This window comes from Guyanagaster necrorhizus (assembly GCF_019112545.1).
Source record: "Guyanagaster necrorhizus MCA 3950 unplaced genomic scaffold BT62scaffold_26, whole genome shotgun sequence".
Lineage (NCBI taxonomy): Eukaryota > Fungi > Basidiomycota > Agaricomycetes > Agaricales > Physalacriaceae > Guyanagaster > Guyanagaster necrorhizus.
This window is the reverse complement of record NW_025064905.1, coordinates 414,532-436,449: the sequence shown is the minus strand read 5'-3', so window position 1 is coordinate 436,449 and position 21,918 is coordinate 414,532. Positions and strand designations below refer to the sequence as shown.

General features: G+C 48.2%; 11 protein-coding genes across 11 annotated transcripts; 6 read left to right on the top strand and 5 right to left on the bottom strand.

Moving 5' to 3' along the window:
* Positions 1 to 20: 20 nt before the first annotated feature.
* Positions 21 to 1,364, top strand: BT62DRAFT_954416 (FSH1-domain-containing protein). The gene is made up of 9 exons (XM_043188308.1): positions 21 to 93; positions 152 to 185; positions 235 to 277; positions 333 to 571; positions 621 to 637; positions 687 to 723; positions 773 to 834; positions 885 to 1,069; positions 1,131 to 1,364. Exons 1-9 carry the CDS (start codon positions 62 to 64, stop codon positions 1,268 to 1,270), a joined length of 789 nt encoding a protein of 262 aa, XP_043036429.1. The 5' UTR covers positions 21 to 61; the 3' UTR covers positions 1,271 to 1,364.
* On the bottom strand, positions 1,231 to 3,646 carry BT62DRAFT_364249 (kinase-like protein). Its single transcript, XM_043180650.1, has 3 exons — positions 2,777 to 3,646; positions 2,138 to 2,725; positions 1,231 to 2,077 (listed from the first exon to the last, which is right to left on the bottom strand). The coding sequence occupies exons 1-3, from the start codon at positions 3,377 to 3,379 to the stop codon at positions 1,400 to 1,402; spliced, it is 1,869 nt and encodes a 622-aa protein (XP_043036428.1). The 5' UTR covers positions 3,380 to 3,646; the 3' UTR covers positions 1,231 to 1,399.
* Positions 3,647 to 3,879: 233 nt separating this feature from the next.
* On the bottom strand, positions 3,880 to 4,966 carry BT62DRAFT_1079021 (DUF1772-domain-containing protein). Its single transcript, XM_043179440.1, has 2 exons — positions 4,431 to 4,966; positions 3,880 to 4,382 (listed from the first exon to the last, which is right to left on the bottom strand). The coding sequence occupies exons 1-2, from the start codon at positions 4,495 to 4,497 to the stop codon at positions 3,919 to 3,921; spliced, it is 531 nt and encodes a 176-aa protein (XP_043036427.1). The 5' UTR covers positions 4,498 to 4,966; the 3' UTR covers positions 3,880 to 3,918.
* Positions 4,779 to 5,378, top strand: BT62DRAFT_904671 (uncharacterized protein; the record flags this gene model as incomplete). Its single annotated transcript, XM_043183573.1, has 3 exons — positions 4,779 to 4,969; positions 5,024 to 5,207; positions 5,259 to 5,378. 3 exons carry the CDS (start codon positions 4,779 to 4,781, stop codon positions 5,376 to 5,378), a joined length of 495 nt encoding a protein of 164 aa, XP_043036426.1.
* Positions 5,379 to 6,105: 727 nt separating this feature from the next.
* BT62DRAFT_904759 (uncharacterized protein) lies at positions 6,106 to 6,448 on the top strand (the record flags this gene model as incomplete). The annotated part of the gene is made up of 3 exons (XM_043183577.1): positions 6,106 to 6,175; positions 6,205 to 6,326; positions 6,380 to 6,448. Coding segments are annotated over 3 exons (261 nt in total), but the record flags the coding sequence as incomplete, so codon positions are not given.
* A 2,014-nt stretch (positions 6,449 to 8,462) lies between these two features.
* On the top strand, positions 8,463 to 9,532 carry BT62DRAFT_904831 (SYF2-domain-containing protein; the record flags this gene model as incomplete). The annotated part of the gene is made up of 6 exons (XM_043183584.1): positions 8,463 to 8,573; positions 8,626 to 8,875; positions 8,928 to 9,082; positions 9,135 to 9,265; positions 9,318 to 9,414; positions 9,464 to 9,532. 6 exons carry the CDS (start codon positions 8,463 to 8,465, stop codon positions 9,530 to 9,532), a joined length of 813 nt encoding a protein of 270 aa, XP_043036424.1.
* A 181-nt stretch (positions 9,533 to 9,713) lies between these two features.
* BT62DRAFT_364070 (uncharacterized protein) lies at positions 9,714 to 10,865 on the top strand. The gene is made up of 3 exons (XM_043180649.1): positions 9,714 to 10,236; positions 10,295 to 10,409; positions 10,461 to 10,865. The coding sequence occupies exons 1-3, from the start codon at positions 9,895 to 9,897 to the stop codon at positions 10,610 to 10,612; spliced, it is 609 nt and encodes a 202-aa protein (XP_043036423.1). The 5' UTR covers positions 9,714 to 9,894; the 3' UTR covers positions 10,613 to 10,865.
* On the bottom strand, positions 10,834 to 13,160 carry BT62DRAFT_1009926 (NDE1, mitochondrial external NADH dehydrogenase; the record flags this gene model as incomplete). Its single annotated transcript, XM_043177595.1, has 18 exons — positions 10,834 to 10,865; positions 10,922 to 10,932; positions 10,987 to 11,007; positions 11,064 to 11,195; positions 11,245 to 11,398; positions 11,450 to 11,568; positions 11,624 to 11,717; positions 11,769 to 11,799; positions 11,851 to 11,923; positions 11,971 to 12,127; positions 12,186 to 12,257; positions 12,310 to 12,396; positions 12,452 to 12,560; positions 12,614 to 12,639; positions 12,668 to 12,725; positions 12,783 to 12,806; positions 12,860 to 12,957; positions 13,004 to 13,160. 18 exons carry the CDS (start codon positions 13,158 to 13,160, stop codon positions 10,834 to 10,836), a joined length of 1,455 nt encoding a protein of 484 aa, XP_043036422.1.
* Positions 13,161 to 13,895: 735 nt separating this feature from the next.
* Positions 13,896 to 19,469, top strand: BT62DRAFT_973261 (uncharacterized protein; the record flags this gene model as incomplete). Its single annotated transcript, XM_043189104.1, has 26 exons — positions 13,896 to 14,176; positions 14,218 to 14,284; positions 14,331 to 14,453; positions 14,504 to 14,535; positions 14,584 to 15,525; positions 15,578 to 15,734; positions 15,786 to 16,223; positions 16,271 to 16,513; positions 16,574 to 16,602; positions 16,657 to 16,666; positions 16,722 to 17,046; positions 17,099 to 17,308; positions 17,363 to 17,498; positions 17,547 to 17,703; positions 17,753 to 17,830; positions 17,886 to 18,069; positions 18,122 to 18,275; positions 18,323 to 18,364; positions 18,419 to 18,465; positions 18,517 to 18,575; positions 18,627 to 18,638; positions 18,688 to 18,814; positions 18,872 to 18,925; positions 18,973 to 18,998; positions 19,051 to 19,166; positions 19,217 to 19,469. The coding sequence occupies 26 exons, from the start codon at positions 13,896 to 13,898 to the stop codon at positions 19,317 to 19,319; spliced, it is 4,152 nt and encodes a 1,383-aa protein (XP_043036421.1). The 3' UTR covers positions 19,320 to 19,469.
* Positions 19,355 to 20,451, bottom strand: BT62DRAFT_935646 (uncharacterized protein). The gene is made up of 5 exons (XM_043186991.1): positions 20,239 to 20,451; positions 20,121 to 20,185; positions 20,018 to 20,061; positions 19,657 to 19,960; positions 19,355 to 19,609 (listed from the first exon to the last, which is right to left on the bottom strand). Exons 1-5 carry the CDS (start codon positions 20,382 to 20,384, stop codon positions 19,497 to 19,499), a joined length of 672 nt encoding a protein of 223 aa, XP_043036420.1. The 5' UTR covers positions 20,385 to 20,451; the 3' UTR covers positions 19,355 to 19,496.
* A 192-nt stretch (positions 20,452 to 20,643) lies between these two features.
* BT62DRAFT_935645 (DUF125-domain-containing protein) lies at positions 20,644 to 21,770 on the bottom strand. Its single transcript, XM_043186990.1, has 3 exons — positions 21,498 to 21,770; positions 21,011 to 21,441; positions 20,644 to 20,956 (listed from the first exon to the last, which is right to left on the bottom strand). The coding sequence occupies exons 1-3, from the start codon at positions 21,734 to 21,736 to the stop codon at positions 20,652 to 20,654; spliced, it is 975 nt and encodes a 324-aa protein (XP_043036419.1). The 5' UTR covers positions 21,737 to 21,770; the 3' UTR covers positions 20,644 to 20,651.
* Positions 21,771 to 21,918: the final 148 nt, after the last annotated feature.

The window sequence follows — 21,918 nt, the reverse complement described above, 5'->3', positions numbered from 1 at the left end:
ATAATCAGGTTCACCGGCCCGGAACCTCTCTTCCTGTTTGTAACCTCGTCCCCCGAGTATCATGGCGACAAGGTCAATCTTGGTTCTTCACGGGTATGCACCTCGTAGAACTTTTGCAATGTCCGAATCAGGCTAAAGTTTTCAAGGATAGGTATGCGCAAAATGCATCAATCTTCAGCAAGCGTGTCCGTGATATCGAACTCGTATCTTCAGTGACTCATTATCGCAATGTAGCTAGGAGCTCTTCGCAAGCAATGTGGGAAGGATATTGACTTGGGTGCGTTACTTTCAATTTTACTACACTACGCTCTTATCTCACCATAGTCGTCCAGTCTTCGTCGACGGACCACACATTCTCCAACCTGTGGATCTACAATTCAACACGGCTTCCGTAGTACAATCAACGGAAAGTACACTTTCTGCGTTCGGCGCATCGGAAGCCAACAACTCCGAGGATCCATCTCTCACCCTTCGAGGGTGGTACAAAGCGAATCATGACAGAACAAAAGCTATCGGGCTCGAGGATTCGCTAGTGGTTCTCAGAGATATCCTCAAGGAGAGAAAGTTTGATGTGCGTAGTCTTTCTTCCTTATTTCTTTACATCACTGACACTCAAGTAGGGTGTTTTGGGATTCAGGCATGTCGTCTTTACATAATTGAAGGCTTGAAGTGACAATTGCCACTAGCCAAGGAGCAGCGCTAGCCGCCTTCCTGTCAGCTCTTGTACGCTTCAAATCTAGATATTCATTTTTTCCATCTGACGTTTCAGCAGCTAGAGAAACCTGAAGCTTATCCTCGATTTCTCATTGACGGAGAAGCCCCACATCCTCCGCTGTCAGTTACTCCTTCTCAGGCTCATGCACTTTTTGATATTATTCTCCCAGCCAATTCTGTATCTCCGTGGCAGGCTTCAAGATAGCTGATCCACTTTCGGATATCGTATACAACCCAACTTATGCCACTCCAACGCTGCACGTCCTTGGCAGGACGGACATTATAGTCACCGAGGAACGGGCGAATGGACTGTTGAAAGTTTCGGCGAATAAACGAATCGAAGGTCATGATGGCGGTGAGCTTAATACTGTTTCAAGTTCTTCCTTTGAACGTAATTTGAACAATCGAATGCACAGGGCATTTTGTACCCTCAAAAACTAGCTGGCGCAAATTTCTCGTCGCTTATTTACGCGACCCTCTGGGCAATGTACCTTCACCCAGTAACATTTCCTCAACCCCGAATTCCGGGACCGCAACTCCCGCTGCTACGGACTGAGAATAATATGTGATTGCAAAGATACAAATGTTGTGCTAATACATATCCAATAACATAGATCCTACAAAACGATTCTGTTGACTACAAATTGAGTACAAATGAACTAACTGTGGGTATATAAGGCATGTCCTATGAAACAAACGATGGTCGCAACGAAAACTTCCTGAGCCTTCTCCAGACTTTACCGACCATGCTCGGTTTTGACTCCTGGTCATTCATGCTCGAAGGAGTACCCGGTGGATCCACCACCACCGTCTTCCTACATTCCACGGCCTTTAACAAAGATATCGCAATTTTCTCGTCCAATGTCCATTCCCGATGACGTCGAGCCACCACATGCCGTTTCCCCCGTCGCCCCTCGAGTTTCCCGTCCGACTTTCCCTCTCGTCGTAAAGGCGATGCCACGTGCACGTTGAAATTAGATGAAGGACTGAAAATCACGTTTCCAATGTCCAGCCCCGAGTCCACTGTCGAAGAACATGAAGGCGAGAATGTGTCAGAGAACTCGTCGCCGACGTCTGTACAAAGCTGATAAATTGATGCGGAGGAAGGGAGGGGTTGAATCAAACTATGATTATCGTCATTCTGCAGTGGAAAGTCGGAAGGAAGTCGTCCAAGATAGGAAGGATCGTCTCTGTGGTACAACGAAAGTCCCACACCAGAATCCGCAGAGCCCACCGAAGGACACGGCAAAGGCGGGTGCTTCATTGCCGCTATCTCATCCCAAAGATCGCAGATAGGGTCAAAAACAGGCTGATCCACAATATCCTGATCGTTTATCCGGTGTAGTGGGTCCTGGACGAGCAGCTGTAATGGCAATCTAAATGTTAGCACAAGATGTTTATGAAGAAACGGCATATAACGAACATCTCGGATGAACTCTTCGAATCTCCTATCCCACCACTCCTCAGACGACGAGATCTCCTCCATCTGACCGAACGCATGACTAAAATCTCCCACCGTCCGGCAGTCCCCCGTGCGAAAGGGTACGGACCCCATCGCGAGCTCATACAGCATCACGCCAAGACTCCACCAGTCCACACCTCCGTCGAACACCACCAGTCCTTCTGCATTACGATACTTCAGTTCAGGAGCCGCGTACAGCGGGGTGAATGTTACGACGTCTGTGGGCTGGAGCGTTACCCCGTTCCCACATCTGTTCATGTAAGAAGAAGCACCAAAATCGCCAACGATAACGTGTCCTGCAGCCGAGACCATCACGTTTGCGGGCTTCAAGTCTTGGTGGATAATTCCATTCTGGTGGAGGAAGAGAACCGCGAGAACTAGCTCGGCGGAGAGAAGGCGCAAGGAATGCAGTGCGGCATGCACCTGCCGACGGCTAGGCGCTATTGGAAAGGTGCATGGAAGAGAGATGGAAGCGGAAACGCCGGATACTCGACCTAGACGCAGACGAGACGAGATTTCGAGGTCGGAGAGTGGAGTAGGATGGTATTCCTATGTGTACAGATGTGAGTAATAAGACGCAGAGGGGATGTAGCGGCGCACGAAAACGATGAACACGAAGCGCTCATTTTCGAAAGACTCCACCATATTTTGAAGGAAAACTGCACCGCTAGTGGACATAGGCTGCTCGGCTATCAACTGGAGCGTTCGAAGCTCTCGCCGAACTTCTTCCATCCCGTATCGATGCATACCGCTTTTTTGGAGGACCTTGATGGCGCGCAGGCCAGAACCGTCGGGACGCGTACCTAGTAGGACCTTTCCGTACGTCCCTCGACCGAGCGTTCCAATTATGTCAAACGCTAAGATAGATGGAGGGAGGTTCGACAAGTCATTCTGTGTAGTCGAGTCTTGGAGAAAAGAGTCGTCCAGGATTTTCGCTGAGCCCGGACTCGACTCTAATGAGGGCGGAGATGGGGGCGTATAGAATACATCAGTGATAATACACGGCTTTTGGGCACTCGTCTTCATGGAAGTCAAAGAGAGAAATCGTCCGTGGCCGACATTGATATTGAGAGGGGTCTGTGGCCCAGCCGCAGACAGAGAAGAGCATGATGTGGTGTCGCGAATACGGACTCGGAAGACGTTTTGCTTGTTCGCTTGGACATGACAGATTGAATGAGAGGTATCGCTTTGCGAGTAGGACATATCGCCAAAAGCCAAAAGAGTGACCAGGTTAAAACAAATAATGAGGACTGCGGGTCTCGAAAGAAGTCGTCCAGTCAGAAAATAAATAAGCCTAGATATAGGTTATCGCGCCTTCAGTTCAAGTTTAACTTTCGAAGTCGTATCGGCGATAGAAGAAATGGTCGTCTAGGTGTCGTGCGCCACGTCCAGCTGCTTCCTCGAGAAGTATGTGCTGGAAGGACGTGGAAGTTCCTGTTAAAGATATCAGGCCGACATCTCGGAAGTCGGATAGTCGGGCCGAGAGAACTCCATTGTCGAGGTTATATAGCGGAGCACCGTTGCAAGCTAGCAAAGAGATAGCTGTATATAGGAATTCAAATACGGCCAAACACTTCACCTATGGCAACCCGTACCAACCAAACCCGATGTGGTCCGTGCTGCATTTACGCAATGTGAGGGTGTTCAAAAGCAAATGCCATTTCAGGCCATACCATTGTCGACTCGCATGCCGTAGTCAGATTCAGGTCGTGAAAACGTTATTACATATATTCAAGACGGAATCAAGCATAGATAGTCGTTATTACTGCACCAATAATCGCACCAGCCAATGGGAGCAATCCTCGCTGAGCATTCAGCCGCTTCCATCGTGTCACCAACTCTTCAGTCTTTTCCGTCCTCAGCTGCTCAGCTTCTTCAGCACCTTCGAGCCCTATGTCATCCACCACCCCTGCTTTATCGTGCAGTTTGTCGTTAGTCTTCTTCATCAGTCCAAGGGTAAATGGCACAATGCCAAACGTAAGCATGCCAGCAGTAGCATACCACCCACATCCAGGGAAAGGATGCATCTGGTACGCAGCATACGTGTACGCTGTCGCAGCGGTCGTTGCAATGGGCGGAATGAGAGATTTGCCCAGTTCATAAAGACGTCGCCATTGGACGGCGATGTAAGAATATTGGACTTTGGAATCTGGGAGAGGCGCAACCAGCGCAGGGACGGAGACGAAAGATATAGAGAGAATAGCGCCTGAACCGCAGTCAGCGTGCTATTTCCAACAATAATCGTAAAACGTACCAGACACGAATGCAGAGCCTGCAATTCCAATCACTTGCGCTGCACGTACGCTGGTGGAATCAGTCATGGTGGTCTGAAGGCAAGTCGTATATTCCAGGCCGAGACAAGTGCAGGTGCCATTTTATTGAAAGATACCTATTGCGTCACGTCATACGTAGTGGGTCGGCAGAAACGATAATTCTGATGCATCATGCTGAGGCGGAGGCCCTTACTCAAGTCAGTCAGAAGAAATATAAGTACTGAAGCTGGTGAAGGTCTGGTACAAAAGAGGGGAGAGAAGCATCATCCATGTCGTGACAAACAATGACCAATACCCCTTCGACCACTTCGACCTTGACGACGATGGCGATGAAGCCGGCACCAGACTCTCCGCGCTCTTCTCAATCACCACCACCCTCAGGCCCTCAAGGCGACCTAGAGCTTGAATTGCTAGGTCTCGCCAATGCTCTGTACAACCTAGGGACGACCGTCATCAACGACTCGACCAAGGAGCGTGACAAGCCCGGCTCAGGCGGTGGCAAGCCCGTGGGGATGAGAGTGTACGTCTTCAACGTGCATTCAGAGTTCTATAATGTCCGACGGTGATGCAACAGTAACGAGGTCATCAACCATCTTGCCACCATCGACGACATGGCCATGCAGATTCCAACCAGAATTCCCGTGCAGGTTCTCGCGGACATTGACAACGCACGGAACCCGATGCAGCTCACGAAAGAAAGGCTTGAACGTACGGCGACCGAGAATCAGTTCATGAATGGAAAGATTGCTGCTGTCGATGTGCGTGCTTACTGGTCTCTCTTGTTGAAATGTGTTTAAAAGCTCCTGCAGTCATATCGCAAATACCTCAACGAGGCTCTTATACAAAGTTTCCCAGACTTAGAGGAGTATCTACAGCCTCCTACCAAGACAGAGGGACCGAACGGAATTCTGCCTCCAAATGGATACTAAGAGGTATTTTACTCGAAGCCCTAAAACGCTCTCATTCTTTAACCACTTCAAAGAGCACGATTATATATGATACAAGGAGCGCTTCAACTCACAATCCTTCTTTTCAAGCCGGCCCTACGATGTCGTGTTACCATCTCATTCCGAGGCTAGGAATCAGAATCCCTCGAGGACAGGATTCCGTAGGGTCTGGACACTGGTGCTATTGGTAGTTTGCCAGGAGATCGAGAAGACTCGAGTGCCATCGTACACAGTCTGTCCTGTGTCTACTTGCCTACAGAAGGAACACGCTGTCATCTGCTGGAACCTTGTGTTCCCGTTCACTTATCTTCAGAATGCCACCATTCGAACGTCGTCAGGCAACACTTACAAACACCTTAGTTTGGACGATGTTTTGAACACTGACCACCATTCTAACCTTGCTAATTGGTTTGGTTTGGATATTGCACACTCGTGTCGGAGACTACACAAGGTCCATACTACGTCGACGGTGAGTATGTCCGAGCGGATATTACGGAGGATCAGTTATACCTACGTTGACCTCGAATTTACCGAGTAATCAACTTGCGAACCCGTAGGAGCTGACGTTTATGATATTTGGGCTTCTGTCACTGTGACGCCACCGGCATTTATTCTAGTATTGTCGCGTAACGGTGATCAGATTGACGAGACCATGTTGGTACGTTCTTCATCATGGTCGCGGTGTCTTATCTGGTCTGTCTCTCTCTAGGACAAAACCTTTCTCCGTGGTATCCAACGGACTAATGAAGAAGGCTACGTGATGTTTGAGACCATCTTTCGTGGTCTCATCCTTGTATGTCTTGCCGAGCATTGAAACCTCTATCAACGACAAACCACTACACCAGTTGCACCAATCACATCCATGTCATCGCGCACGGCGATGGAAGTGTCTCAGAAAACGGCACTTTCAAAGCTTCCAGCGATCGTCACGTTGATAGGCTATATCGCTACAGCCCACCGTTTATATTTTCTAATCTGGCTAGCTCTTCTTTGATCAATCCTTAATCTCTATCGTCGACGCAACATCCCCTTACATCACCAACAGCAGCTGAAGATAACTCAATCTTGGCAGGAGTTGTGGAGAACGTGAACTATGGGGTTGACCTGGTCCTTGGATATGTATGCCTAGGTGACGATGTTGCTGACTGTCTGATCGCGTGAGCATCTCTTCTTGTCATGCTATGCTTATTACTCTGAACCTCTTTCATAGTGGGGATTCCATGGGAATTGACCTGTCTGCTAGCTATTCGGTTTCCTCTGCCGTCACTGTTACGAAGACGTCGGTGTTCCTAACGAGAACTCGGGCTCTGGAGAAGGAGGACCCCCTTCACGCTGGTTCCCGAGACTTACCATCCATCCTCTACCATAGCAGAATCCACCTCTACGTCTTCCACGGTGGTGTCCTTCACGACTATCATGACCTTGCCCACCTCTACTACCATCTCCACGTCAAGCCATGGTGGTGTGGTGCTGGGCCGACGTCAACGATACCGGTGGTTCCCACGCCTCCACCTGGACATGGTGTTGGCTTTGAAAGAGGGGTCAACGTCGCCGGCTTGAGGGGAGAAACAATGATGGAATCGGAGGCGACATCATATGGAAGCCCTTGGGAAGGGGAAGGCTGGACGCATACACATGCAGTGCCCGGGATAACCTCGTCGACCTTTGGGCATCACGGATCTTCGTCGACAACAAAGACGACGCTTAGCTCGACCATTTCAGTTCTTTCCACTGCAGTCCCTGTCACCACCGCTTCGCTGTTGACATCCTCCGTATCGGATTCAGTGACGACTACCGTTCCGTCTTCGAGTCCACTACTAACGTACCGCACGGACCTATAGTATGCCTTGGGCAAGTATGACGTTGCTATGCACCGTTCTGGCTTCGATTAGATAGATAAGGGCAAGCATTTATCTTTTTTGTGCGTAGTTCAGTTAATAATAGATACAGCATATGATGGTTTACACCGGGGTTCGGTTGGTAAGGTCAAGAACCATAACCAATATCAGGACAACACAAAAGGATATATAATGTACGGAAGTCTCAACCTTTCGGAACACCAGATTTGACTGCGACTGAATAACGGTTGAAAGAGCACCTTTACAATCCCACTTTGATCTCATCTGCCAAGTTATGCGTGGCCGTAAAACACGCACCCGGTCCAGCGACAGTCAATAAATCAGATCAACATACCGTACGTTCTGAAATGATCCATCAGACTATGATAGACTCGTAATCTCGTATTTATAACTCTCGCCTTCTTCCTGTAGCCAGAAGTGGGTTGATAGAATGTCTCTATCCGTGATTGAGAACTCTGGCTTCTTCTTTCATTCGTCGGATTTGAGATACATCTTATGGTCCGGTTCTACACGCTCCGACTTGAAGGCACGATCAACACGGGAAGCAAGAGGTTCATTCTGAGATCTCCAATACTTTTTCAGTTAAAATTCAGATCTTTCATGATACATCAGAATATTCTTGCGTCATTGTTTCTCTGTGAGCCACAAGGTATGAGGTATGACACAGTCATGCGTTCGTCGGTAACAAGACTGTCGGGACATCCCAAATACAGGTCAGTAAGTGCCTGCAAGCTATCAAGGGGAGCTACTTTTGAGACTCGGTATAGTGACGCACATTAATCGGGACGGACTCAAGGGAGGTAAAATGTCTTCATAATCCGCTTACTTATCTTACCTACTGAAGAACTAATGTAAAAGTCACCGTTAATTTGTATGTACGGGCGTCGAATACGCCAATTTTGAGAACGGCTTTCGTAGAGAAGGGTGCGGTCTGACCCCGGTCCGTCATTTGGCTGACAAATTTATGCTCATGTGATCTGGCCAGTTCGACGACGTAGCACTGCCACTTGCGCAACAGCTTTTGACTCGCTTGACACTTATGCCCCCTTCACGAAGATCCAAGGCAAACAAGAGGGATCCCAAAAAATCTGTTTCTGCTGTTGACGAACCTTCTGAAGATCAAGTGGAGGAGCCGAAAGTCGTAGAACTTGAAACTTCCACTGCAGAGGACAACACAACTGCTGAGGAACCTTTGCAAGATGTGACGATGGATGAGGCCCCACCACCAGAAGAACGGACTCCAGAATCCGAAGAGAAAGGTCCAAAAATGACAATGGACGAACGAAAGGCTAAGATGGAGCAGCTTCGAAAGAAATTGGTGCGTTTCTGTTCTCATAGTCTGTATGCCAACATTATTTATACCGTCTTAGGCTGCGTCATCGAAGGCGAATCGTGCATCTCTTATAGAAGAAAGCACCAAACTGAAAGTGACAGCGCGTGACGCTGCCAGATTAGAGCGGCAGCGAAAGCTGGCTGAAACGCTACGGACTAAAGCAGAGGCTGAGGAACGTGGGGAAGACGTAGAGCGCGAGAAGAACTGGGAATGGACGATAGAGGAGAATGATAATTGGGAGAAAAAGAAAGCGAGAAAGGCAAGAAGAGCGGATTTCGAGTTCCACGGTGCGTCCTGTACAAACAGGGGTATTGTCATGGCTAATCCACCTGAGTGCAGATGATGCCCATGCTGCTCGACGGCGGTATAAGAAAGAGCTGGATCTCATCAAACCTGACTTGGTAGCCTATAACAAACAAAAGGAAATTGCGATGGGCTTGGCACCAGGGACTCTGACCTCCTTTGACCCCAAGAATGGTTCAATGTCAACGGCGGTAACACTCCCTGTTCCTTTCTATTTATATACGCTTATTTTTTTTTTCTCAGGTCGTTCCTACGAACCTCGAACAGCAGCTTGCTCATGAGAACCTTTACCGCGATGCAAATACCCTAATGTACGGCGATAGTAAGCCTAGCGAGGACGCCATTGATCGTGTGGTATCAAAGATTAATAAAGAGTATGTCATGTTTAGCCGTCCTATAAGCAGACTTCTCATGGGCTCGTTTCAGCATCGACAAGAAGAACAAGTTTTCGCGTAAGCGCCCGAACGAAGAAGAGGGAGATATCACCTATATCAATGAGGCCAATCGTGTATTCAACAAAAAGGTAAGGCTTTCTGTGGTAAGCACTGGGAGATAGCTGAATATCCCTCTAGATTGCCAGATACTACGACAAGTACACATCAGAGATTCGGGCGAGCTTCGAACGAGGCACAGCTCTGTAACCTGCCAATCATTCAATCCTGGGACGTTATTGTATTTTGAGTGTATTCTATTGTCATCAATTTACTCTACATCATTCAACACGGCATTTATTCTATATTGCAGAGGTGTAGGCGCTGTTACGCAAAGCGAATATCAGACATATTGAGTCAACGCGATTTTTTCAACAGGAACCATTTAGTTCTGGCTTTTAAAGGTGACTTCTTTTGATGTGCCACATCGGGAGACGTAATTCTATCTCCCCGTGCTGCCATTAATTGACGCACTATGACCCTTTCCATGCCTCACTGACAGACATGCCTATCTTATCCATCGAAGCCAACTTGCTGTTCACACGAGGGTCAGACATGTGGCGTTTGGATATATGGCGGACTTCTACTGCCACTCTCCCTTGTGTTCTGTTACAGCCATGTCCATCGTCCAGCACTCACCTGCCTCTCGGTACACACCACTCTGCATGACCAACTCCCCAGTCAAGATATACCACACCCACTCCGCTTCGACTGAGTGGAAGTACTACGGACATCGGGGCATTTTGGTGTTTGGCCGAGAAAGCTTCGCGACGAAAGACGACGAGTTCTCTTTCAAACTGTTCTTGTGCGACGAGGAGGGTGCATGGCGAACGTTGTGGATGTTCAAACTTGACGTGAAGGGGTTCGACTACAAAGTGGACAATTTACCAAGCTTCCATTGGTTCCATGGACTGGTCAGTGGAAAGTGCCGTGTGCGTTACGAGAGAACTGAAACGTCTTCTTTATGTCTAGACGCGAAAATTTGGGATCCTGTTCGAAGATGATGAGGATGCTGGCGTGTTCGCGAGAGTGATATGTGAACGGAACACAAGAGCGACTGCTTCTCCTGTCTCGTTCGAAAGTGACAGTGGTCAGTCTTCGATCAGGTTGTGGTGACAACTAACTCAACGATTGGCAGGCCGCCGACTGAAGACAAAGACTCTCGGCTCTGCGTCTGTTGTCTCTCTCCAGCTCAACATAAAACCAAATCTGATCCGCCGTTCTTCTATGGCGGCAAGCAACTTTGGGAAGAAGTCTATACCCAGAATATGGCGATCGAAACGTTCATGATTTGTTGTGTGTTGTCCCGGAGAGCCGTGAAGTTTGGACGCGACTCATATACCATTGATGTATGAAGCTCGGTGAGCTATGTATGATGTACCACTACGATGAATGCTTTACGGTAATTTAGCTATTTATTACATACCGTCAATACGCGTATGTTAGTGTTAGTGAAAGCTTACCAGTCTATCCCGTATCTCTATCTCTATTGCTCTATGTATAATTTATGGTTAAAATCTCGTCAAGTCTCGCCCGAATATCCCTGACGCGAAGGCAAACATTAATTTATGATATAAAAGAGCAGGTTAGAATACTTACAGTTCAAGAACCTGACCGAGGGCAGAGAATCGGTATTATTGCTTCACGAATATAGAAAAACGCACCAGTATGTAGGAACCAAGATTCTAATGAAGAGCACATGTTAGCTCACAAAGGCATTTTCAACAGCATATGATCTCACTTATTTCTCCAACTTAATGTTTGCGTGAAGTACGCAGAGCGCCATAGTAACCATGCTACACGACCTGATTCTTTGTTCATAAATGTGTTCTCGCCGTCACCAGCGGCTTTCGACCGGTCATAAATGGCTCGCCTATTACATGGTTGACAAAGTGCTAGAATGAAGACAAAAAGGAACTTACCATCCGCCAATATACGCAAGACTGCCTCGGTTCCTAAATTGGAAGGGTTCATCAACATGGGCGTTCTTCGATTGTTCGTCATCTTCATGTGAATGGCTGAAGTTAGCGAGTTTGTTGAGGGTCTTGGTAACATATTTAGCTTTCTGATTTGCGACTTTGGGCTAGTAAGTCTTAAGATCCATCAAAGCAGAAATGAAATATTCACCCTGAGCAGTTGCGGGCAGAGGGTCGGACTCTATTGAGGCAGCATCTCCAATGGCCCATACGTCAGGATTGGGCGTTCCATCCACGTTCAGGGCATTGAGGTATGCATCTGTGAGCACTCTAATACCAGTATTAGATTGGGATACACGTGATGTACACGTGATGAAGAGCGTACCTGCTAGTAGTGTCTCGTTTCTTCAGTTCAGTGATAGCACTGATAAGAGGATTGGGTGCAAGCCCAGTACTCCAGACAAGGAGTCCGAAAGGCACTGAACTTACATGTTAGTGTGGACATTATTTCAATCGTACTGGAAGAGAACCTTCTCCAACCTCTTTTATGAACAGTTTGCCCTGTGATATCGTTAGAATGCGGGATCAAGACTGCCAGAATCAGACACATACATTCTCAACCTTCTCAACGTGGTGCCTGAGATGAAGGTTGATACCGTCGCGCCGTAATGTGTTTTCAGTATACCTGGGGAAGGATTACCATTGTTCGTGTGAACAATACTGCGGACTTACCTCACAAGACTCCTGTCGAATGTACCCAAGATACTGTCCGCAACATCATATAGATTAATTCGAGCCATCTTTGCGAGTTCCGGGTGATGTTGGGCAATATCTGTATGTAACAGATCATGTAATTCGGCTGCGAACTCGACGCCAGTAGGTCCGCCGCCTAAGGATCAAACACCAATAAGGTGTCCGAGCGCTTGGGGATAGATATAGAGGCTTACCAACAACACAGAAATTCAGTAGCTTCCGGCGCTCTGCATCGGTCATATCCGGTTGATTCGCTTGTTCAAGACCTTAACGTAACGTGAATACTTTGAACGCGTCCAGATGATTGCAAAGACCTACATTCAAGGATCCGTGTCCTAATCTTGCGCGCGTCTTTGACATCTTTCAGGAAATGTGCGTGTTCTTTGACTCCTGGAATCCCGAACGCTAGGAAACTGTAAGCTAGGGGACCAAATTGCGATGGCGGGTTCAAACGACATACTCTGGCGATAGGCACCGACGGCTATTACCAGTTTATCATATTTGATGGAGAATGGCTGGGGTGTGGCTGGGGGCGAGGATCCAAAAGAGACCGGAGGCGTTGCCGCGACCTAAGCCGAGTGATCAGGTACGTTTGCTTTGGTTAAAAAAACATTGGACGGACACATGTGAGGGTCTTGTGCTTGAAATCTGTTGATCAGGTTAATTTTGTACCCACGGTGGTAAATCTGAAGGTTGGCATTACCGATGTTGTCGCACCAAGCTTGATAGTACGACTACCGACAAAAAATTATCAATATCACCGTCATGCATTACTGAAGAAAAAGACAGACCACTTTAGGTGTATATCTGCGAACCTGAAGCTAATGAGTGAGGAAAATACACGGCCAAATCAGAGTGAAACACGCACAGGTTCAACTGTACATCTGAATTCCAAGGTCCCTACCGCCGCGCTCGCCAGAAGAGGGGTAAAATTGAAGTACGTGTTTGGAGAAATAATGGTGACATCTACAAAGTTGAGAATATTAATATAGACAGTAATGGGACTACTCACTCCAATTCTTCTTGTCGACTCCCCTCAAGACCTCGTATCCACCCCAACCGGAACCCAGGATGACAAGACTCTGCCTACCACGCGTCGGCGGAGAGAACAGTGTACGAACCAATATCTGGGTTGGCCTATTGGCATGTTTCCTAGTCACGGAAAGCATTAGGGAGAGGAGCGGAAGGATTCGGAGTCAAACTCAGCCGTTTATATTGATCTGGAATTACGTCATTGAGCGCGCTGGCGATGCGACCGACTATCACGGGAAAAATTTAGTGTGGACCTTTTCATCCACCATGATATCTGTTCATTGGGGGAAAGACGTGAAGGAGAAAGTTAATCGCAGGTTACGTACAGATCTACCGGGGCAGCGGCCCGACTTGGATCGCTCCAGATCGCCGAGGAGAGTAATCGTTGACTTCGTTGATTCCACTCGTTCACCACGACCGAGAAAACGTTAAACAACCTTGAACTATTATTATTTGATTCTGGAAAATACATTAGATTCATAGGAGGAGTGTCTACGGAACGGTTATCAGCAAGGAAGTGCATTTGCCTCCGGCGGGGCTCCGCAAATCAACATTCTTTAGGCAAGGTGGAGCGAAATGGTGGCGGAATTTTCGTCTTGATCCTTAACCGAAGGAATATCCAAAGGCTAAGGTAACGATGGAGTATCTGCTGCGAGAGGTTCCGCTCTTTCTGTAGAAATACTGAGCAAGAGGAGGCAGGATCGAATTCGAATTCGAAATTATGCCGACCGGCTTCCGGGAAAAGATTAGCCGGTTCGGTTCTCCATGATGTACCAGCAAAATCGCGCTTATTCTGCGAATATCACGGCTCTGTCGCCACGGAACTGTTCAAAGTGGCAGCAAGCCTTGGACCACGTCGTTTTCTCGTGGAAATGACGCCTAAACGTCGGTTACACCAACTGCTAGATGGGCTAGCATCTCCACCAGGATCCGTTGGAACTCTGAAGCTTGGCGCCATCGAATACGAAGTCCCTGCATCGCTGACGCCGTCAAGATTGCCGAAGTCGAAGAGTTTACTAGATATACGTGATCCCACCAATGTCGACAACCTCCATTTCATGCTGCAAAAGTATCTGTTGGGTCAGGACGTGTTTTTGGTGTCGCAGCCCGGTCCTTATGCTAGGCGATTGGCACTAACCTTTGCAAGGCATGAGTTATCAGCTGTATCATTGCAGTTCTAATGCCTTTGGGTAGCCTTATCAATTCCGAGTACGAATATATCGCGCTGCATAGAGACGTCGGCGAGACGGAATTGAAGCAGGTGAGAGTCCTAGCCGTTGCAGGGGCTCTTCTAACGCTCTTGTCAGGGAAGAGAAATTAGAGAAGGAGGAAATTTGGTATACGTGGATAGTCCAGCTGTCAATGCAGCCAAGCATGGGAGGCTCTTGATCTTAGAAGGAATAGAAAAGGCTGAACGAGGAATCATGCCTGTGCGTCTACTTCCTCATCTTCTTTGATTACGATTGATTCTCTTTCTTAGGTTCTGAACAACCTACTGGAAAATCGTGAAATGTAGACATCATTAATCTGATATCAATTTACCCCCTGATATCTTCGCAGGAATCTCGAAGATGGTACACACATCATACACCCCCATCGCTACGCTCTCTTAGATACCACCACCAACTTCATACCGGCCCATAAAGGCTTTAGAGTTATCGCAATCGCAGCTCCCGTCCCTCCATATCCCGGCTATCCCCTTGACCCACCGTTCCGAAGTCGTTTCCAAGCACGCTTCATGGATCCTGTAAGCGCCATGATCAGTCTCAGCAGTACTGTCGAGTCCAAGACCATCCCGCTATACACGAAGATTCGCGATATTATACTGTCAACGCAATATTCTAGCGAATCGCGTCACGCCCTAGAAACCGTTTCAAAATCAGTACTACCACCTTTCCCTCAGACCGCGCTTTTGAAGCTTAGGGCACTGTTGTCTTTGTTTCCTCCTCCCGAGCAAGTCACTCCTTCACAGCTCGGACAGCTATTTTTAACGCTGCACCCTGCTCTGATTCATGCGCCGTTCCAGGCCTGGGCGCTTCTGAGCGTGCAGACTGAAGACAGTGGAATGGGGCCTCTGGGAAGTCCCTCGATGATGTCTGAAGGTCTGCTGGGTTATCGTCTTGCCTCCCTCAAAAGGACGGGCGAACATAGAGTAGATGTTACATTTGACGGTCCGCAACGCGTAGTTTGTAACGTGCCGGCGGGTCCCAAAGCTTTGTTGGAATACCCCCTAACAGAGGCACCAAATCTCCACGTCACGGAGAGGTTTATCGGGCTTTTGACGTGTTTTACGCAGGCGCATGCGCTGGGGTGGGATATATCTCTTATTCCGCCTGTTCAGCCTTCAACGGCGTCGACATCGACGTCAACGTTGGTTAACGTGTTCGGGCGGATACTTGGATACGAGATGGAGGCGGTGCACATGTACAAGGAGCTCGGAGGTCGTGAATTGGTGATGCGGAGAAAAATACAGAGTGGGGGAGCGACGAGTTGGGAGCCTAGGTAATACCCTCCGTCGTTCTGATGTACGCCCACTCAAATCATCTTGTCTAAGTCCCATCATAGAGGCGGCGTGGAAGGGGAGAATGGTCCATCTTTCTGGTCTTGATGTTCTGGGATCGACGGCAGGATCGTTGTCAAGGCTTCTTCAGGATCGAGAAATCGAACTTTGGGAGGGGAAAAGGCTCATCTCTGAAGCCTCCGAAGAAGAAGTATGGTTACCCTCTGTGTCCTTTCGCTGTCATTCACTGGCCTTGCTCTAGATCGATTCGGGAGAGCTAAAGTTGACCAAGCCATCATTCCGGGTCATAAGTACCGCATCAAAGTCCATCCCGTTGAAAGATTGGTTGACAGAAGAACACGCCAATATGTTCCTTCCCGTTCCTAGCCAACCCATGTCTGTTGATGAGGAAACTCTAATCTTGCACGCGACGGGATGTGCTTCAGCCTACGTCGAGACCCTTCTATTATTTGCGGACAAGTACAGGCGGAGCATTTCTGCTGACAGTGTCCAGAAGCACCGGAAATTTGGCACGCGTTCTCTAGTCAGAGTAGCCCGACGACTGGCGATGTTTCCAGAAGATCATGACTTGCACTTCATAATTAGTCAATCACTTCTTGCTGACTTTTTGCCTGCAACGGAACGGATGAATTTGGATGCGTTACTTGATGAAGCTGATATCGGGAAGATAGCAGAAAAGGTTGTTTCTTCTCTTTGTTCGCTTACATTTTCTGATCCTCTGCAAAGTTCCATCCAAGCCCAGTGGTTCAAGACGATTCCCTGTACTTCCCTGCTTCTACTAGTGCTGGTACGAAGACAAACCCAACACCTATTCCTCTGTTCGATCCCTCTGAAGACCAGACGGGCGTGGAATCGCTCGTCCCATATGTGGACCACTTCTACGACAATAGTTTGCAAACAGGGTTGATGCGTGACCTAGCAATCGATCTCGAGCTGATGTGCGAGCATGTTGTTCTGTTGGGTAATCAGGTCAGCACACGCATTTTCATGATGACTTCCCTGCTTATCCCGTTCTCTTCCTAAATATAGGGTGTTGGAAAGAATAAGATCGTTGATCGGTAAGTGTCCTTCCATGGACACACGTTGGGAGAATCTGACACTCCTGCTTGTAGCTTATGTCAGGTACTGGTTGCTTTTGTTATGGGCAAAGTGAAAACATTTACATCTGTAATATCAGCTGCTTGGTCGACCTCGCGAATACATCCAACTACATCGTGACACGACCGTCAACCAGTTAATGTTCACTACCTCTCTCGAAGCAGGTGTACTCAAATTCACAGACTCGCCTCTTCTTCGTGCGATCACTTTTGGACGCGTCATCATCATCGACGAAGCGGACAAGGCACCTGAACACGTCGTTGCGACATTCCGCAGCCTTGCTGGACAAAACGAGATGACGCTATCAGATGGACGCCGCGTTTGTTCCTCTCGAGAGCGAGAAGACGACATTGTCGTCCATCCTAATTTTAGGCTCGTATTGCTTGCAAATAGACCTGGTTATCGTAAGCTTTCATCCCTGTTATCGAGGCTGCGGTCAGTGATGAATTTGTGCAGCCTTCCTCGGAAATCATTTCCTTCAAGTGCTCGGAGAGAACTTTAGTCTGCGCTCGGTGCCTAACCCTGATCAAGCCTCGGAACGTAAATTGCTCGAGCAGCTCGCGCCTGAACTCCATGAGGATATTATTCGCAGGCTGGTTGGCGCTTTCCAGGATTTGCGCGTAGGTTATGAGAACGGTTCTCTAGGCTACCCATATTCGTTGAGAGGTGAGCTGCGAGCCTGGGTTTTGGGTTCATTTTTATTCACCTTGTTGCTGACAGAGTTGATCAACCTTGTACGGCACATGCAGGCATACCCAACAGATGCGCTTAGTGACGCGCTTCGTAACGTCTTCGATTTTGATATCTACAAGCCGGAGACCATTGACAAGCTCAGCGAGATTCTCGAGAAGCACGGGTAAGTGACGAGTGGCAACCTTGCGCGACCTGCTAACAGATCTACTAGCCTGGCTGTTCCATATCTTGGATTAGACGCGGCTCGAGAGTCTGCAAAAAAGATACAGGATATACAGTTCGAGCCAAAACAGACAGATTTGAGTGGACTTAAGGAGGGGAAGCATGACAATGAAGAACATTCTGGCGGGAATACGTATGCTGGAGGAGTGAATCATTAGTTTGGAGTTTTATTCAGGGCTAATGATCTTAATGCAGACTAGCGGACGAGATACTGCCGGAATGGGCGGTCTTGGTGGGTATAAGCGACTATGGAAAGGCGGTGACATTAAGCAGGTGCATAGTTCAGTTTCTGTTGTCGTCATGAAACTAAGGCGCGTTATGATGGCAGGTTCCGGACGCGCTAAAGGAGGACGTGCCCGAGCACATTAAAGAGAAGGCACGAGAGATGGCCAAGCAAGAGCTACAGCGCCGACTTGAGGAGCTCGATATGAATACCCACGAAGCCAGAGGTTATGGTGAAATCATCAGAAACACGCAGGCTCACATGGCTTCCCTCTATGACCTCCTTGAACGTGAGCAGCCTATTTTGGTTCAAGCAACCGTTGTCCTGATTCAACTCCATAGACTTGGCTGCGAAAGAAGAAGAACGTGTCTGGGTGAAGCGTCAAACTGACGGAGAACTGGACGATACAAGACTGACGGAAGGCTTGACTGGGGAGGCGACTGTTTATAAACGACGGGGGATGGAGAAGCCGGAGCTAGGACGGCCCCAGATCAAGTAAGGGTTCTCGTGCTATCGCGATGCTTGGCTCACAAACATTGTAGACCCAAACGAATACGATTCATTTTTGATCTCAGTGCTTCGATGTGAGTGATAGATAGTACATGTCGGCCCTTTAGCTAAACTAACCGCTTCTCCAGGTATCGATTCAAGTATGACGGCCGACTAAAACGAAGCCTAGAGACAGGTTAGCCTATGTCTTCCATTGAAGATGGTTGAATTTGATAGATGTTTCCAGCCGCCATGCTTATGGAAACATTTGACCGTCTTTCCAGAAAAGACAAGTACGTTTGGGATGTAAGGATCCAATTTTCTCTTTCTCTGCCATTGCTAACGTGTGTGTGGTAGATGTATGGCCATGTAAGTCGCTTTAGTGATGAAGGACGTTTTGACATCTAACAGTACACAGTCCGGGGATGGGCCCGAAATACCTCTTGTTGAAGTAGACAAACCGCTCGTCGACCTCAGGGATCGTTGGAAAGTGATCGAGAAGATGGACATGATTCCGCAATATGCTTTTGCTGGAGACTATACTGGTAAGATTCTCTCTGTCCTATACGCGTTTCCTTATGGCAGGCTGATATAGAACACAGTTGAAGCCATACAGAAAGGCGTACAAGAAGTAGGTAAATTCGATGCAGGCAAGTGTTTCTTTGCATGTACCCACGTTGTCGACGTTTGAACATTGGTACAGATGATTGGTTCGTCATTGCCATTACGGTGAGTACTTTTTTTTAGCGACCAAGGTGACTTTATGGGGAATGCTACTCAGGATGCCAATTTTGGCCGTTACAACATCAAACCGGAGGATCTGTCTCGGGCAATGAAGCGTAATCCCAAAGTCCATACAGCATTAATTTGTATTGGTGAAGGGGCTGAAGCTCCGTGGTAGGTGCAGGCGCCACCTGGGTTCATTCCATGACACTAATCCACGATAGGATAAGCACACAGCTTCCTGGACAGGGTTTCAGGGTCGCTGATACCAGCGACATACCTACCGTCCTCCGGAGCATTCTGTCTACAATGATTGACCGTGAATAGCAGATAGCTTGGTGTAGGCGAAGTCATGTTCAGGCGAATAACACAGTGCAAACCGATCTATTCGGATCTAACCAATAATCCGGGTATCTATAAGTAATACTAATCGTCAATGACTAAACATTAGACTGAATATAACGATGATAATGCCACAAGGAGACCTAGCGTTCTCTAAGTAGTCTAAACGTGAAGAGCATTCAGCACCCGGAAGTAAATGTATCCAATTGCGCAAGCACCGACGTAGATGCCCAATCGTGTTTCAAAAGGATTTTCAGTGAGGAAAGGATATGGGACTGAGAAATTCGGTAAATAGATTCCATGTAACCAAACGGAAACTCACAAACACCGCCATTCAATTTTGCATTCCTTTCCGCCCAGGAACTATACATCCCCCCGCATGTGAGGACCACAGGAACCGCAAGTTTTACGAGTTCCTGAGAGTATTTCTTTTCAAAGACCAGGAAGTCCATGACGAGTGAGAGACCTGGAACAACATGCATGGCCAGATCCAGGGACAGGGGTGTCCTAGCGAGTGGCGGGCCATCGTGGGACGACGTAGGCTCCGTAACGACGTCTTTTTGAAGAATAAGGCTGGGAAAAAGAAGGAGGAGGGTCCAATACACAGAGACTATGACAGCTTCGACCTGTGTCGTACCACTCTGAGAAGGTGTGATTTGCTGTGACTAACGGACACGACGAACCGGCATGCAGATCATGAGCATCGCACGCTTGAGCGACCTGAGAACTAGAAAATACGGGTTCAGTCCTTGTTACCAGGAAATGAGACATAGACCCACAACGGACCTAAAATTGAAGGAAAGAGGTCGACAAGTAATGCCACTCCCATGGTGCACAATGACGCGACCAACCTCCGTAGTTGGTGAGTACAGGATTCCTCGATGACGGACAGGATCAAGCTCACCCAAGGATCGTCAAAAATTGGTAATGGCCACCGTACTGGGTCTCAACGACAATGTCGATGGCGCTCTTTCCGAGTTGAGAGTGAGCCCAGACCATGATAGCAGCAGCGACCGAGTGCAGCAGGACAGGCGAGGATGAAAATGCCATGACGGTGAAGCGGCGGTGTGCAGGACAGCTTTCACGATGTGATGATGATGATAAAAGAAAAAAAAAGAGGTCAGGGCAGTGGCAGGGTCAGGGTCGGTTCGGAGCCAACGGATTAACGGCGCGGATTAACGTCATTACTGTGATGTCTTCGTTGACATGAATTGAATACCAATTCATATACGCGTGCAATACGTGTGTCTAAATATTAAAGTTCTAACATTGCGGGTCACCAAAAACTAATATACACGATGAACCATTGTCCGCCACTCACTCCGGCGACCCTTCCAGTGCTTTCACGATGCCAAAGGCTGCTCCTGCAGCAATGCCTCCGACAAGTAATGTAGAAAAGGCACCCCAGAGAATACTAAGTGCCCCCGTGCCAGCACCAGTTACGCGAGCTTTGACGGCACCGAATATCAATAGAACAATCCCGGTGACAATGCATGAATAGATAAGGCCAACGGTTGCACGAGAGAAGAAGAAATAAGGGAGAAGAGGTATAAGACCGCCGAGAAGGTATCCCATGCCAATCGTGAACGCGGAGATATAGAGCCGTTTTGTCGGAATTTCCTCTGCAGATGCATGGTCAGCGTGAAAAAATAGAACAATACCAATAAATGACATACCTAAGCCTTCACCAAACTTGAGCAGAAAAGCAGTCAACCCAACATCCTGGCTCCACCGAAGGCCTACGCTCTCCTCATCCGATGTAGATGGCCTACCACCTTCATATCCATCCACCTCGACATCCCTCAAGCTTTTCGCCACTGCTCTGCAAGTAGTTTCGTCGACACCAATGGGACCCAAAACGTCCGACACCTCCCTTTCCATTTCTCCCGCACAGCTGCGTACAACACGAGATGCGGTCTGCGCGCGCAGGTAGCGGTAGTGATCACGCTCAGCCTGGGAGGCAAGGAAACCTCCAATACCCATGGAAATAGCACCCGCAATGAGCTCGGCAATGCCACCGAGGACGACAAGATTTGATTCTCCAAGAGAAGATAGACCGGCAGTCAAGGCAAATGGAACCGTTAGGCCATCAGATAGACCAATAATTCTGACCACGAAGAGAACTAAGTAACAAGCAAGACACGTTTGACGGGCAAGACTTACACATCCCGCACAATGTCGGGGTCAACCAAATGACGCTCTTCGGATTTTAGTTCTCTGCAGCAAACGCCGTTTTCTCTCGAATTCATGGAGCATTTAGCTGGCAAAGGCGTTGGTTGGGTGGTTTCCGAGGCGTCAATGGGCCATACAGGAGGTTTGCGAGTCTTCGGTGAAGAGTCACGACTTGGTAAGGGAACGGCGGGGGCGGAGTCCGTTATTGTGGACTGTGAGCTAGTAGACATGCTAGGAGCCCGAGGTGAAAGTAGTGGATGGTGGTGGTGAAAGGGAAAGAAGTAAGTGATTCTTGTACCTCCATTGAATAAATATTTTAATGTCAAGGATGCGTTACGTTACACACGTGATCCACTGACATTTGTCACTGTCTTATCAGCCAATGAGAGCGCGTACATTTGTGATTGGATGG

What these genes read in the sequence shown, in the direction of transcription:
- BT62DRAFT_954416 (XM_043188308.1), top strand. Translation starts at nt 62, where the DNA reads ATGGCGACAAGGTCAATCTTGGTTCTTCACGG. An exon ending in CATCAATCTTCAGCAAGCGT is followed by an intron (nt 186 to 234) that starts GTCCGTGATATC and finishes ATCGCAATGTAG; the next exon opens with CTAGGAGCTCTTCGCAAGCA. An exon ending in TGGGAAGGATATTGACTTGG is followed by an intron (nt 278 to 332) that starts GTGCGTTACTTT and finishes ATAGTCGTCCAG; the next exon opens with TCTTCGTCGACGGACCACAC.
- BT62DRAFT_364249 (XM_043180650.1), bottom strand. Translation starts at nt 3,379, where the DNA reads ATGTCCTACTCGCAAAGCGATACCTCTCATTCAATCTGTCATGTCCAA. An exon ending in GCTTCGTGTTCATCGTTTTC is followed by an intron (nt 2,726 to 2,776) that starts GTGCGCCGCTAC and finishes CTGTACACATAG; the next exon opens with GAATACCATCCTACTCCACT. An exon ending in TCGAAGAGTTCATCCGAGAT is followed by an intron (nt 2,078 to 2,137) that starts GTTCGTTATATG and finishes TTGCCATTACAG; the next exon opens with CTGCTCGTCCAGGACCCACT.
- BT62DRAFT_1079021 (XM_043179440.1), bottom strand. Translation starts at nt 4,497, where the DNA reads ATGACTGATTCCACCAGCGTACGTGCAGCGCAAGTGATTGGAATTGCA. An exon ending in AGGCTCTGCATTCGTGTCTG is followed by an intron (nt 4,383 to 4,430) that starts GTACGTTTTACG and finishes ACTGCGGTTCAG; the next exon opens with GCGCTATTCTCTCTATATCT.
- BT62DRAFT_364070 (XM_043180649.1), top strand. Translation starts at nt 9,895, where the DNA reads ATGGCGGACTTCTACTGCCACTCTCCCTTGTGTTCTGTTACAGCCATG. An exon ending in TCCATTGGTTCCATGGACTG is followed by an intron (nt 10,237 to 10,294) that starts GTCAGTGGAAAG and finishes CTTTATGTCTAG; the next exon opens with ACGCGAAAATTTGGGATCCT. An exon ending in TGTCTCGTTCGAAAGTGACA is followed by an intron (nt 10,410 to 10,460) that starts GTGGTCAGTCTT and finishes AACGATTGGCAG; the next exon opens with GCCGCCGACTGAAGACAAAG.
- BT62DRAFT_935646 (XM_043186991.1), bottom strand. Translation starts at nt 20,384, where the DNA reads ATGGCATTTTCATCCTCGCCTGTCCTGCTGCACTCGGTCGCTGCTGCT. An exon ending in CAATTTTTGACGATCCTTGG is followed by an intron (nt 20,186 to 20,238) that starts GTGAGCTTGATC and finishes CCAACTACGGAG; the next exon opens with GTTGGTCGCGTCATTGTGCA. An exon ending in CCTCTTTCCTTCAATTTTAG is followed by an intron (nt 20,062 to 20,120) that starts GTCCGTTGTGGG and finishes CGTATTTTCTAG; the next exon opens with TTCTCAGGTCGCTCAAGCGT.
- BT62DRAFT_935645 (XM_043186990.1), bottom strand. Translation starts at nt 21,736, where the DNA reads ATGTCTACTAGCTCACAGTCCACAATAACGGACTCCGCCCCCGCCGTT. An exon ending in CCCGACATTGTGCGGGATGT is followed by an intron (nt 21,442 to 21,497) that starts GTAAGTCTTGCC and finishes CTTCGTGGTCAG; the next exon opens with AATTATTGGTCTATCTGATG. An exon ending in CAAGTTTGGTGAAGGCTTAG is followed by an intron (nt 20,957 to 21,010) that starts GTATGTCATTTA and finishes ATGCATCTGCAG; the next exon opens with AGGAAATTCCGACAAAACGG.